This window comes from Chinchilla lanigera, unplaced genomic scaffold (genome assembly GCF_000276665.1).
Source record: "Chinchilla lanigera isolate Chin_1 unplaced genomic scaffold, ChiLan1.0 scaffold00002, whole genome shotgun sequence".
In the NCBI taxonomy this organism is placed as follows: Eukaryota; Metazoa; Chordata; class Mammalia; order Rodentia; family Chinchillidae; genus Chinchilla; species Chinchilla lanigera.
Genome location: NW_004955403.1, coordinates 25475775 through 25488256, shown reverse-complemented (window position 1 = coordinate 25488256; position 12482 = coordinate 25475775). Strand labels below are relative to the sequence as shown.

The 12482-nt window shown below is 44.0% G+C and overlaps 3 protein-coding genes across 3 annotated transcripts in view; 1 reads left to right on the top strand and 2 right to left on the bottom strand.

The window, feature by feature from the left end:
• Wwc2 (WW and C2 domain containing 2) overlaps window positions 1-5656 on the top strand; it is a 119812-nt gene extending 114156 nt beyond the window's left edge. The window contains exon 22 of the mRNA XM_013513141.1: window positions 3098-5656. Coding sequence (XP_013368595.1) covers window positions 3098-3164 — 67 coding nt within the window. The 3' untranslated portion in view covers window positions 3165-5656. The remainder of the gene's footprint in view (window positions 1-3097) is intronic.
• A 954-nt stretch (window positions 5657-6610) lies between these two features.
• On the bottom strand, window positions 6611-8194 carry Cldn22 (claudin 22). The gene has a single exon (XM_005373506.2). The coding sequence runs from the start codon at window positions 7588-7590 to the stop codon at window positions 6928-6930; it is 663 nt and encodes a 220-aa protein (XP_005373563.1). The 5' UTR covers window positions 7591-8194; the 3' UTR covers window positions 6611-6927.
• An 889-nt stretch (window positions 8195-9083) lies between these two features.
• Cldn24 (claudin 24) lies at window positions 9084-9779 on the bottom strand. The gene has a single exon (XM_005373505.2). It carries the CDS (start codon window positions 9744-9746, stop codon window positions 9084-9086), a length of 663 nt encoding a protein of 220 aa, XP_005373562.1. The 5' UTR covers window positions 9747-9779.
• Between the last annotated feature and the right edge of the window lie 2703 nt (window positions 9780-12482).

The following is a 12482-nucleotide window of genomic DNA, read 5'->3' as shown; positions in this document are numbered from 1 at the left end:
GCCAGTGAAGCTGCCAGAAGGGTGAGCCTGTTGAGTAGAGCTGGCTTCCGATGCTGTGTGAAGGTTTCTGCTGTGGCCCAGATGGTGAGGGAGCTAGCGAGGTCTCCAAACACCAGAGTCAGTGGTAGGGATCAGGTCTGAGCGAGCAGATATTGGAGGCTTGTGGAGAGAGGACCAGGGAGAAACTGATGAGAGGAGACAGTGAATTTATGGGAAGGCAGGGAAGAGAGGGGTGCTGCCTTGTAGGGTCAGGACCGGAGACTGAGAATCCAGAGAAAGGAGACATTCGTAGTGAGGCTGTCCCGTCCTGCCTTTGCACTTCCCCATGCCAGTACATGGTTGGTAGATAAGTAGAATCAAAATCTCAAGCCAGGATGAAGGTCAGGATCGTATAAGGACTGGGAGTCTTCTGCCTCAACACGATGGTTTTGTCAGCACAGATGGGCCAGAAGATGGGAAGCAGTGGAAGCTTCCTCAAAGGAGAGGAAGCCTGCTGGGCACTGTGGGTTTTAGGCCTTGCAGCAGAGAAGATGTAAGAAGGGACAGATGGAGAGGTGAGAAGAACCAGAGGAGTGTGGTCCTGAAGCTGGAAGGGCGGGAAGCGGAGACCGGTGCTGTCAGACAACAGGACAGAATGAAGAGAACTGAGATGGAGTGGGGAGGCGGAAGCTCTTAGTACTGTGTACTGCAGTCAGGAGGAGCGCCACAGATAAGGTTTTGTATTACTAGTTCTTTGTTTCAGTTTTGCCTCCTGTTTTGTACAGAGGAGACTTTAACAAGCTTTCGGGGCAGCATGGGAGAACCCTAGGAAGGGGCCAGTGTTCTGAAGTGTGGGGAAGACGGTGAGGGGTGGTGGAGCAGGGCTCATGGTGAAAGGGTTAGAACTGAGGCAGGACCTCCAAATGCCATAAGGGAAACATTGCAACTCACGGCCTGCTCGATGTCCAGTACACAAGTTCATGTGCCCAGAACGGAAGAATGAGTTCTAAGGAACAGTGGAGGTGAGGAGTAGGAAATCTTACTGAGGGAGAGGTGGCTCCTGAGAGACACAGGGGGTCTTCAGAGGTTGTCAGTGAGCCCGCTTCTCAAAGGAAGTTTTATGGAGCAAAGTCATGGAGTGGATACAAAATCACAAGGTAGGTACAAGGAGGGACAACACGATAACCAACCAATAAGATTACAAATACAGCCGCTTAGGTAACGTTGATCCAGCAGGGAAGCAGGTCATGTAGCAAGTGTACATGGGAAGAACAAGGACCTTCCTGGAAGGGATGAGTCAAGTCCTGGTCATACCGCTGGGTGACTGAGGTCTAGCTAGACTTTATTGGGCCAGGTGATACCAATTATAGTATTTTGCTTATCCCCTGGGGAGGCAGGGAGGCCTGGCTGTTCTGTCTTCATCCTGAGGCCTGGCCTTCAGTGAGTGCACCTCCAGCCACAGTTGTGATGTGTTCTCATCCTCTGCACTGACTCTCGCAAGGGCCTGACCCTGTCTGACTGCCTATAACATTTCTACCTGACTTAGCTGTCTATAACAGTACATGGTGCCAGAGGCAGGGCAGGGCCAGGAGGCAGCACTGCAGGCAGCTGCTGGACTGGGGCAGCTAGAGTCCAGAAGTGGAAGGAAGGGAAGCTGAGGCATGATGGGTAATGATTCTGTTTCTCACATGACATTTTATACTAGAGAGTTACATTTTTCCTAGCTCCATTCTGCTAGAGCACCACTTCTGTAACTGGGGAATATTGTTACTTGGGCATTTAGAACTGGCATTTTGACAGCAATCATATTATGCCCTGGGTTACTTCAAGATTAAGCAGCATTATCTAATGTGGAAAATCTTACAACTCCACAACTCCCAGTTCTACCAAAACACAGAATGCATAAACATTCCTGGCTTTTCTTAAGAAACAAACACATTTATACCACTAGGCAGGAGATAAGGATGAGCGTGATACGCCATGTAAGACACACTGTCCTGCAAGTATGGTGGCACTGGGAGGGGTTGCAAGGTTACTGGCACCTGCCAGACGGTCAGAGACTGGGGAGAGTGGGGCGTGGGGCGTGGGCCACTCTGCCTGTCACTTGGGTGCAGTCCCACCCCAGCAGTTCATTTCATCTGGAAGTAGGAACCCTTTATTTCCCTGGCTTTCTGATTTTTCCAGAGAAGTTAGAAATCAAGAACTTTATATTATCTCAGATATAGACACTGACAATGTAGGCATTCTAAATATGCTGTCCTTTAAGTGTACCGAAAGGCCTCCCCAGCATCATGCCCAGACTCTTGCCTTGTTAAATTCTTGTCTCTCATGCAGCTGAACTAATCACACTTTACCTCCTTGTCCCAGTGTGCTCAGCTTCACTCTTCTTTTTCTCCTCTGCCTTTCCTCAGTCTCTAGAACATCCTCTTCCAGTCTCATTTCTAGAAGATGCCCTTGGTTCATATGTGTTGACTGAGTGGTGGGTATGATGTGAGTGTTTATAAAGAGATAGGTAGACTATTCTTGTCTTTGGTAGCTGTACAACCCTAAGATCTTATTTTTTCTAGCACCCTGCAAATGTGAAAACCATTCTGCCCCATCCTTCCCAGCTTCTCCCTTTAAGTGCCTTATTATCACTGCTTTGGGATGCAGAGTAGTGTTTCCCTTTAAGAGAGTCAAATGCCTCTTCTCCGTCTGTGTTTGAGCCATATCACTTGCCAGGTGGTCCCTGCCTTAGCATGGTGCTAACCTAAAGAATTTCCCTGCTGTCATGGGTGTATCTCTGGGATTGCTGAGAAGTCTCCATGCAGGTCTTTGAATCTCTACTGCCTGCTTTAGAAGCATCGGTATGAGCCCCTGAGGGAATAAATCTGGCTCAGTGTTGGAAACTCTCGAAGGGACCTCCCCAACCTGATCTGAAGTGACTTACGGGGACCAGAGCTGCAGCTTTTGTGTGCCATCCTGAAAGGCAGAGGCTGTCTGGATTCTGAGTGTTCTGCCCAGGGAAAAGATGCCCCTCCCTGGCTGTGGGGACACTGCTGGAGTTGCTGGGACTGTGTTAATGGTCACAGTGTTCTCAGCATCACACTGAAGCTGGCTTTGTCACTCTCACCTCTAGGGAGAAGATTGCCTACTTCACCCGAGCGAAGATCAGCATCCCTTCCCTGCCAGCTGATGACGTGTGACCCATGGCAGGACACATTGCTTCTCACCTGTTCACTTTCTTAGGGAGGGCAGAAGACTGAACATTTGCTTTGTTTTCGTTTTGTTTTGTTTTTTGTAGCATAACTGTCAGCTCTTATTCACACAAGATTGTCAACCAGATGTCAATTTGTAAAGTACCTTTTGTTTAATGTCCTGTATGTTTAAAGAAGAAAAATCAGATATCAAAACTGGGCCGCGCTGGTACACAAATGCTGCACGTGTGCGTGTTTCCACTGCAGTGGACCTTATTGCATACAGTGCAATAGAGGCAGCGCCAGTGTTTGTCCATTCAGCTGGGCCCAGCAGAAGGTGGTCTTGGCTTTCTCTGCTTCCTGTGAGCAGACTGTGAAGGGCTTAGTGCTGTGTGGCATTTCTGAAGTAAGAGCAGCTCCTTCCTTGGAAGGGGAGCCTGGTATAGGTGTGAGCACACAGCTGCAAGGCCAGCCGAGATAGGTGTTCTGTTCATCCCCATTACCTTTGTTGGAACACATTTTTCCTTAACAGGGTTGTTTAGAGAAAACAAAAATGAAAAATAATGAGTACAACAGTAGAAGAACACAAAGGAGCAGTGCCCCTGACTACACTAAGAGCTTGTAACCCGTAGCATTGAGGGTGAGAACAGAGAGAAGACAATGCAGTTATCTTAAAACACACTCAAGGAACACAGCAACTGAGCAGCTGCTGCTTCTGACCTGACCTGAATTTGCAAGATTTCCCATGTGAGTTTCTGGCCTTCTCCAGGGTTTCTTCCCTGACGCCGAGGAGTAGCATGTGTGGCCCTGGGCTCTGAGGACAGACAGTACTGGTGATGCGGAGGGAAACATCCGCACGCATGTGGTGACGCCAAGAACAGAGGAAAGGCTGTGTCTTAAGTGAATCAGAGTTGCCAAAAGAAAAAAAAAGCTTGTCCAACACACTTCTGACATCTACTAGAAATTTCCTTGCAGCCCTCAGTTGAAGGGCATTCTGTCTATAACCGGTGTTAGGTCGCTGGGAAGCAAAGGAAAGAGTATGCCTAGAAGTGTTATTAATTTGAAGTAATAATGGGCCAAATCATGTGTTTAAAATAAAAAAGAAGAAAGAACGAAAGAAAAAACTATCCTGGATGAATGAGTTCAAAGATATAAACTGACAAAAGTGTCAGGTCCTCCAATTTAAAATTTTATCTTACCCAGTGTGGGCACGTCTTTAAAAAGTTAAGTGCTCAGTATGGCTTTGCCAGCATAAATACTAAGTTTTTAAAATACTTAAACTTTAGGCCATTTAAACCATACTTATTTCTCAGTGTGGTATACTGGAAAGTGCAGTGTTAGGTTAGCCATCTTATATAGCAAAGCAAATCAGTTCCTTTAGAAATAAAAAATTATCTTAAAATAATGGACCCCTTAAAGGAAAAGATCTGTTCCTTTTGCTTGAAGCCTCATTTGCATAATTTTTATTTTCTTAAAACTACTTATACATAATTATCAGAATAAGAGTTCAAATTAAGCAGTTTCTGAGCCTAAAATTTTAATTTTTTTCTAAATGTTTCACCACTATATACAAATTTCTTTGAAAATATAACTGGACGTGACCCTGCTTTGAACAGAAGTCAGCCTAGTGGTCAACTGAATCTAGTCCTTCGTGGCTGTGCAGGTTGTTTTGTTGGATGACTAAGGAAAACTAGAAAAAGAATACCATTCTTCCTTGCTGAGATTAAATGTGAAAGACAGAAGTTTATTTAATGTAGAGTTAAATGAAGGTCAGCTGTTTTCAGCTTCTTAGTCTGACCATGAAAATGTGTATAGAACTGTGTGTAGTTCTACCGTACGATTTTATTTTCTTCATTTATTTATTTACGGTCTTATTTATGTTCTGTTTAATATATAGTTTGGTTCGGCCATTTTAAATGTTTGACATAGAAGAGGCTATATTGGAGTATTTACAGCTTTATAAATCTTCATCAGATCAACTGTTAACTTTTTGTAGTACAAAAAGTTTCAGACAAGTATTAAAGAAACAAAATCTGTCTCTGGCTGATAGTTAACAATTGTGACCAAGAAGCTTTGGGTTTTATGTTATAAAATTTTCTCATTTCTAACATGAGAGGCAAACTTATTTTGATATAATCCTTTTCCACATTTTAAAAATCAGCAATAATATTCTTTATTTATAGGCAGCTTTTAATAACCCCATCATATTTGTACTAACCCAATGATTCACAGTGATGAGACATTTTACTAACTTGATCACAAAACCATATGGACAAATATGAATTTTAATATTATAAATACTATTTTAAAGAGGTAGAATTTATTCTGCACAGGGTAAAAAGAATATAATATTTAGTTGTCAACTTTGAATTATCAGTATGTTATTACAGTTTTGTATATCAGAATCTTAAGTATTACAGGTACAAAAAGAATATTACTAGCCAAATGAACAAAGTTTAGTTGAATCTCTCTAGTATGCAAATCAAATAAATTTAAAATCTTTTTGTGCTGTGGCTTTATCTATATTGTATTAAATATCAAAAGCTCAGGACTGAACTAAATATTTAATCAGGTTAAATTCTGAATGTTTCTGTTTTAATTTGTCTTGTTTATAAAAGTATACATTTACACATCATATAGATTAACTTTGGTTTCTGCACTTTCCATGTTTGTGGGTGGAAAAAAACTAAACTGCATTTTTTTAAAACAAAGATACATATTGCCTAATACTTTATTTCAGTGTTGCTTATTGTTCAGTTAATTTCCCTCATTGACACAAGCACAAGAGTTTGCTTGAGCCATGTACCAAGCAAATATAAAATGTCCCGTGAAGAATTCGCCAAGCCAGAAGTTGTCATGAATACTTCTTGTGCAGACCTTATGTATTGCTGATAAAAAGATGAAGTATTTTCATTGTGCAAGGGAGATGAGGGGCTCCCAAGTGAATAACTCCCTGCCGTTGTGCCACCTAAGCTGGCAGTGCTCCAGGAGGAGGCGCTGTCCGAGGAGGCCCTCAGCCCACTGTGCCATCCTGGCAGTATCATGCGCCTGTGGCTGCTGAGAGCAGGGGCAGGCAGGAAGGCTGGCCGTGAAGTGCTCAGCACAGAACACAGGAGCACGTTTGTGTGGCAAATTCTACATGATTCAAAAATGTGAAATTGTGTTTCTGTGCTTGAAGGCAGTGAGTGGGGCTGACTTTGGCAAAGGCTCTATGGAGGCGCTGAGACCTCTAACTGAGGATTAATATGCCCCTTGTCTCAGACCTTTAACACCTTTGATGAACCAGCAGTTGTTTTTAGTGTACTCAAGTGTCACGCATTTCAAATAAATATGCACTGAGACATTATTCTCATTATAGTCAGTTGTCTTAACAGGCTGAAAGAAGTAAATGATTAGAAGAACATCTCTAATTGCTAACATGATTCATTTCCATATGAATAATACCTTCAAAGATATACAAGTACTAATATAATGTTTTATTTGCCAGTTCTGTGTAATCACTGAGCCTATTTTAAAATGGGGAAAAAAAACCATGTACAGTAATGAATGTGATTACTGTTAGGTCTTGATTGGTTTCGGTCTCCAGGTAGAAAATAAAAGTGGCTTACCAATCTCAGAGAAGAACTTTTTAAAGAAGCTAACAGCCACAGGGCAGAAAAGGTATTTTAGACAATTGAAAGCACAGTGAGTGGGTGACTATGTAGTGGGAGCGCCTGCCAAATCCAGCGCTGACAAGCGTCTCCCGAAGAGCGACACCACTGATCCCGCTGGCCTAGAGTTCCAGAGTGGTGTGTTTCATTTCCAGCTGTTGGCAGGGATCTTGTGTTTCTGCCACTGCGTAGCGGCCCGAAGCTCCAGGAGCTGAGACTGAACAGACTGCAAAGTGAAGCAGACACCCTCCCAGCAGAAGAGAAAACCCAGCAAACCAGCCAAGAAACAGGGCTTCCCCAAACTCCCACCTGGGGACAATCTCTGGGATGGTCTCGTCCCAGAACTCCTGGACTGTGATGTGGGCAACCCAAGAGACGGGGATGAGGGCCGTGACTCCTGAGGTCCAGAGCAGAATTCCTCCCAGGATTAGCAGCCGCCTCTTGAGATCTTGCTGTCTCTGTCCAATTCTCAGGCAGTCCAGGCCAAGCCCTGAGACCAGCAGGCCTAGAAACCCCAGCGCATTTGACAGAAACATTAAAATCCGGGAGATCCTGAGTTCAGCCGGCAAAGCCAGGAAGGAATCAAAGTCCTTGCACTGCCTCCCCACTTCTTCCTGGATGACGCAGGTTTTCCACAGTCCCATGGTCCAGTTTTCCATTTCGTTTAAGTCCAGGTTGAGGTTCTTCCAGTATGGCAGGTAGTTTGTAAGGCAGGATAAAACCCATCCCAGCAGAGAGGATAAAAGCCCAACCGATTGCATTGCTGTTCTAAAGACTAAAGCCATTATAGAGTCCGGATTTTAGCCAACCTGACTTCTGCCCTTCAGGTGTTACGAAAAGAAGTGTGACACTTGATTTATCACTTGCAGAGCTCAGAGATATTTTTTCACTGTGTATATAGGAGGATTCTTGCCAGAGTTGCTATTGTTTGAGCCCATGTAGAAAGGTTTCAGGAACGGATAGGGAAATAATGCTGCAAACCAGTAATGCCAAGGTGTGGCCAAGATCATGTTCATGTCCTATGGGCTGGATTTTGTAGAAGGCACTTTGTCAGTGGAATAAAATTAAGTAGTACTAATCCTCCTTTCATTGTTAAGCTATAAATGGCTTTCATGTTGTTCCCCAACCATTTTAACAAGTCAAAGAATTAAGAAGTGTAAATGCCAAAATGTTTAATTGAAGGTTTTGGTTCACCTCCTCCTGCTTTATGTCATACTAATTGTACCTGTCAGATTTTCATCTTGTTATAGTTCTCACATTTCAATGTGTTTTGTTATGATAATTCTGGTGTTACCTTTTTTTAAAATAGGTTCAAGAAAAGTATTTCTTAACCAAATAAATCAATCTTATCAGAAATCTCTCTAGACCTTCTCTCAGGCCTCTTTTTAAATCTCCTTGGCTACGAATGCCACACAGCATATGAAACAATACTGAACTAAATATCAAGCCCATTTATCTACATGCCTTTCTGTTAAGTTCAGTCACATGTGCACAAACACTCTTTATTCCTGTGCTGAAATATGCTTTCCGTGTCGTGGGGAAATTAAGCAATAGGACTTGGTAGGTTAGAATTAACATTTCTGTTTGCCACTAAAATATATTCTATATAGTAATTTTTAAATGAACAGGAAAGCTTTCATTCTGACAAGTAACTGACAGTATCTGGATATCGAGAAAGATGTTTTTGGAATTTTTTAAATATGAAGATTTTGAGGAAAGTTAAGAGATTTGTTATTATTTAAAAACTAAAGCGTATCACAATGTACTGAAAACCTTTTGCCCCATGAAATTAAACAAGAGGCCAAGGAGTTTCTAGACACAGCTTCTTCTGTTCAAAGAAGAGCAGAGTCATTGTTGTGGAAATGACACTTTGGGGTTGACTTACCATGTGGTTTTATTAAACGTACAACACAGATTGTCATTATTGTCTTTAGAAAACAGAAACTATTTATTCATTTGCAGCTACCAATAAAAGTAACAACAAAGCTTCCAAATATAAAATTAATGCAGCAAAGCTCCAGACCGAAGATATTCAGCAACCCCTACTGCATGTTGATCTAAATAACCAGGTCGATGACACTTTTTCACCATACCTATATAATGCTCGCCGTAAGGTTTTCTTTTAGACATAAAATTTCCCTTCATTGTTCTCCAGATTTGGGAGGCAAGAGTCTAGTATAGAAAAATAGTTAGGAAATGTGAGCAGCACAAATTTAGTTACATAACAAACACCTCTTCATGACAGCTGACACAGTGCAGTGCTGGCCTTGTCGACCCCTTACACTTGAGGATCCACAGTTCCATTCTCCAGGTATGGACACTGGGGTTGCATTTCTGCCACTGCATAGCAGCCTGAAACTCCAGGAGCTGAGGCTGAGCAGGCTGCACAGTGAAGCAGACACCCTCCCAGCAGAAGAGAAAACCCAGCAAACCAGCCAAGAAACAGGGCTTCCCCAAACTCCCACCTGGGGACAATCTCTGGGATGGTCTCGTCCCAGAACTCCTGGACTGTGATGTGGGCAACCCAAGAGACGGGGATGAGGGCCGTGACTCCTGAGGTCCAGAGCAGAATTCCTCCCAGGATTAGCAGCCGCCTCTTGAGATCTTGCTGTCTCTGTCCAATTCTCAGGCAGTCCAGGCCAAGCCCTGAGACCAGCAGGCCTAGAAACCCCAGCGCATTTGACAGAAACATTAAAATCCGGGAGATCCTGAGTTCAGCCGGCAAAGCCAGGAAGGAATCAAAGTCCTTGCACTGCCTCCCCACTTCTTCCTGGATGACGCAGGTTTTCCACAGTCCCATGGTCCAGTTTTCCATTTCGTTTAAGTCCAGGTTGAGGTTCTTCCAGTGTGGCAGATAAGTTGTAATGATGGCTAAAACCCATCCCAGCAAAGATAATGAAAGCCCAACCGATTGCATTGCTGCTCTAAAGACTAAAGCCATTGCAACAATCTCACGACTCTACCACCCTATAGGATCTGCTGTCTTGTAGTTGACAATAGTGTGACTTTGGTCCTATGCTGCCTGAAATATAAGCTTTGGTCATTAACTTTGGGCCCTCTGAAATGCTTTTTGTTCCACTCGAATATAATGTTTCCTGTAAAGGACGAAGGACTCTGTTAAAACTGAGTTAGGCTTTCTGATAAGGATTTGATCTGTTACCTTCCAATTTGCTTGGTAAAATTATATCCCCAATGCTTGATGATTATAAGTCTAAGGATGAACAAAGAGGGCTCTATGACCCCTCACCCTAAAGTACAACAGAAATCTTTGTGCTTCAATATGGATTAATTAGATTTTAAGTGATGATAAAAGGCTAGCTCTTTCTACAACAGGACTTCATTGTAATAGCTGAATCTGAGATGTCAGGGATGCAAAACAAGGCTTGTAAAGAAAGGTAGACTGTTTCCCTATAATCTTTATTCCTCTTGTACTTCCTTAACCTACACAAGAGCCTGGCCCAGGTTCTTGAGTGTCACAGGGATTCAGTTGGGACTTGGCAGAAGGGTTTCCTTCAGATTCCTTTGAAAGGTAGAGGCTGGTTCACTGGTTAATTAAAATGGAAAGACCAAGGCTGGTGCCCAGAAGTATGAAGTGAGGATGGGTACATCCTGAGAAGTTCCAGCTTTCACTCTGCTGTTTTCTCCATCCTCATGAAAAGAAGTTGGGCTTAGTATTTGGGGTGATATTTTGTCCAGAGCTGAGCTGTCTGTCTTTCAGCTGCAAAGGCAGAGCAGCTCCAAGCGTTAAGATTCCTGCCAGTTCTAAGACAGCAATCTCAGGGACAGGAATCATAGCCACAACAGGGCTGAGCTTTGAGGCTTTATCTTGTTTAGGGGGGTTAGGCCATACCTTGAGAACATAGCACTGCAGAACAGGGCTTCACAGGCCAACACAGAAGGCCATGTGCCCCAAATTCCCAGGGATGCTGCACCTTGGCATTGCCCAACTCCTTGTAGATGGCCAAGGGGCCATGCAGCTTCCTAAAGTGGAGCCGCTGGCTGGACAGTTGTACCTTCTGAGCAGAACCACTGTCCATCATGTTGCAGCAGGTGAGTCCACAACAGAGATCCTTGATGATGTTGCTATGTAGATGAGAGAGACAGAACCTGAACCCTGATATATTCAAAGGAAGCGTAAGGGTTGAGTTAGCAGGATGATACTTTATCTTATGTTTTAAAAAATTTGCGGGGAAAAAAAGTTTGTAGGCTGAGGATATAGCTCAGCAGCCCAGTGCCTACCTGGCAAGTGCAAGGTCCTGAGCTGAATTCCTGGTACCAAAACTAGTTTTCTAGGGTAAGGCATAGCTCAGTGGTAGAGGATTTGCCTTGTATGTGTGAGGCCCTGGGATTAATCTGCAAAATAAATAGGAGTTTGCCACCAGATGAATTCTTTCTTGCTGTCCTCAGTGTGCTGAAATAAGGCCATCAGTGTGCACAGAGATACACGGGATGGAAGCATCTGGGGCCTCATCATCAGGAGATGGGATACTGGTGAGTGCAAGCTTTCCGTCCAGAGGTAGTGTGCATGATCCAAGATCTAGAGCAGTCATTTAAGTCAATGGGGAGAGAACTGTTGAAATTGAAATGAAACATTTCTTTAAAATAAAACAGGCTGCTCCGTGAAGTTGACAGCTCTCCATCCCAGAGGTGTTTGGGCCTCAGGTAATTTTCACCTCCCTGCGTTGTCATATAGGAAATTTCTGCTGTAGTGGGAATTGGTAACCTCTTAGCATCCTCCTAAATCATTTCCGTGGCGTTGAAAATCAGACTTCCTATTACTGAAACCACTGACCAGCTGTGCAGTCTAGGAGACATATGGTAAGCATTGCATAGAAAAGATGGTCTTTTTCTCTCTCCTTGGTTTTGGTTTCATGCGCAAGACTGTGGTCACAGCCATACTGCCTGGGTGTGTGGACATTGATAGGTTTGACACCAACTCCTGCCACTGCCAGCTTGCACCAGTTCACCTCAGCTCCCGGTTCTGCCCTTCCTCCCAGTCCGGGACTGATGCAGAGGGAGGAGCCCCTGTGGACTCGTTCCTGCAGCCCAACATCTTCAGAGTTCTGCATTTCCAGTGGTCGTGCTGTATGTAGGGATGCAAAGCCATGTTTTCGAGGAAGACAGTTGCAAGTAAGACAGTGTATTGAATATTCCACCAAAAGAGGAGTGACTATTCCAGGAGAGGTGTGTTAAAAGGAAAGAGTGTTCCTAAAAGATGGGAGGTGGGTGTGTTAGCTTTCTTTTACTATACCAAAACATCTCAAATAATTTAAGAAGAGAAAAGGTTTATGTTAGCTCACTGTTGTGACTCTTTGGCCCACTGCTTTTGGGCTGTGACAGGGCAACACCTCCTGGCGGAAGGGTGTGGCAAGGGAAGCCTCTCCCTCATGGAAGGAAGCAGAAGGGAGAGGAAGAGACCAGGGTCACACCCTCTGGTCTGAGGGCATTCTCCAGTGACCTAGGTCCTCCCATGAGGCCTTATTCATAAAAGTTCAATCACTCCTGATAGCACCAGCATGGAGGCCAAGCCCGTAACCCAGGGCCTTTGGCAGACATTCCAGCTCAGACTGTAGCTAGGGGAAAACTGTGCAGCTTGAGAATGCGGAGAGAGCCAGGGCACCCAGAAAAAGTGAAGCTGGGTGTGGGGCACAATGTTCAGCACCAAATTGTCTGGATT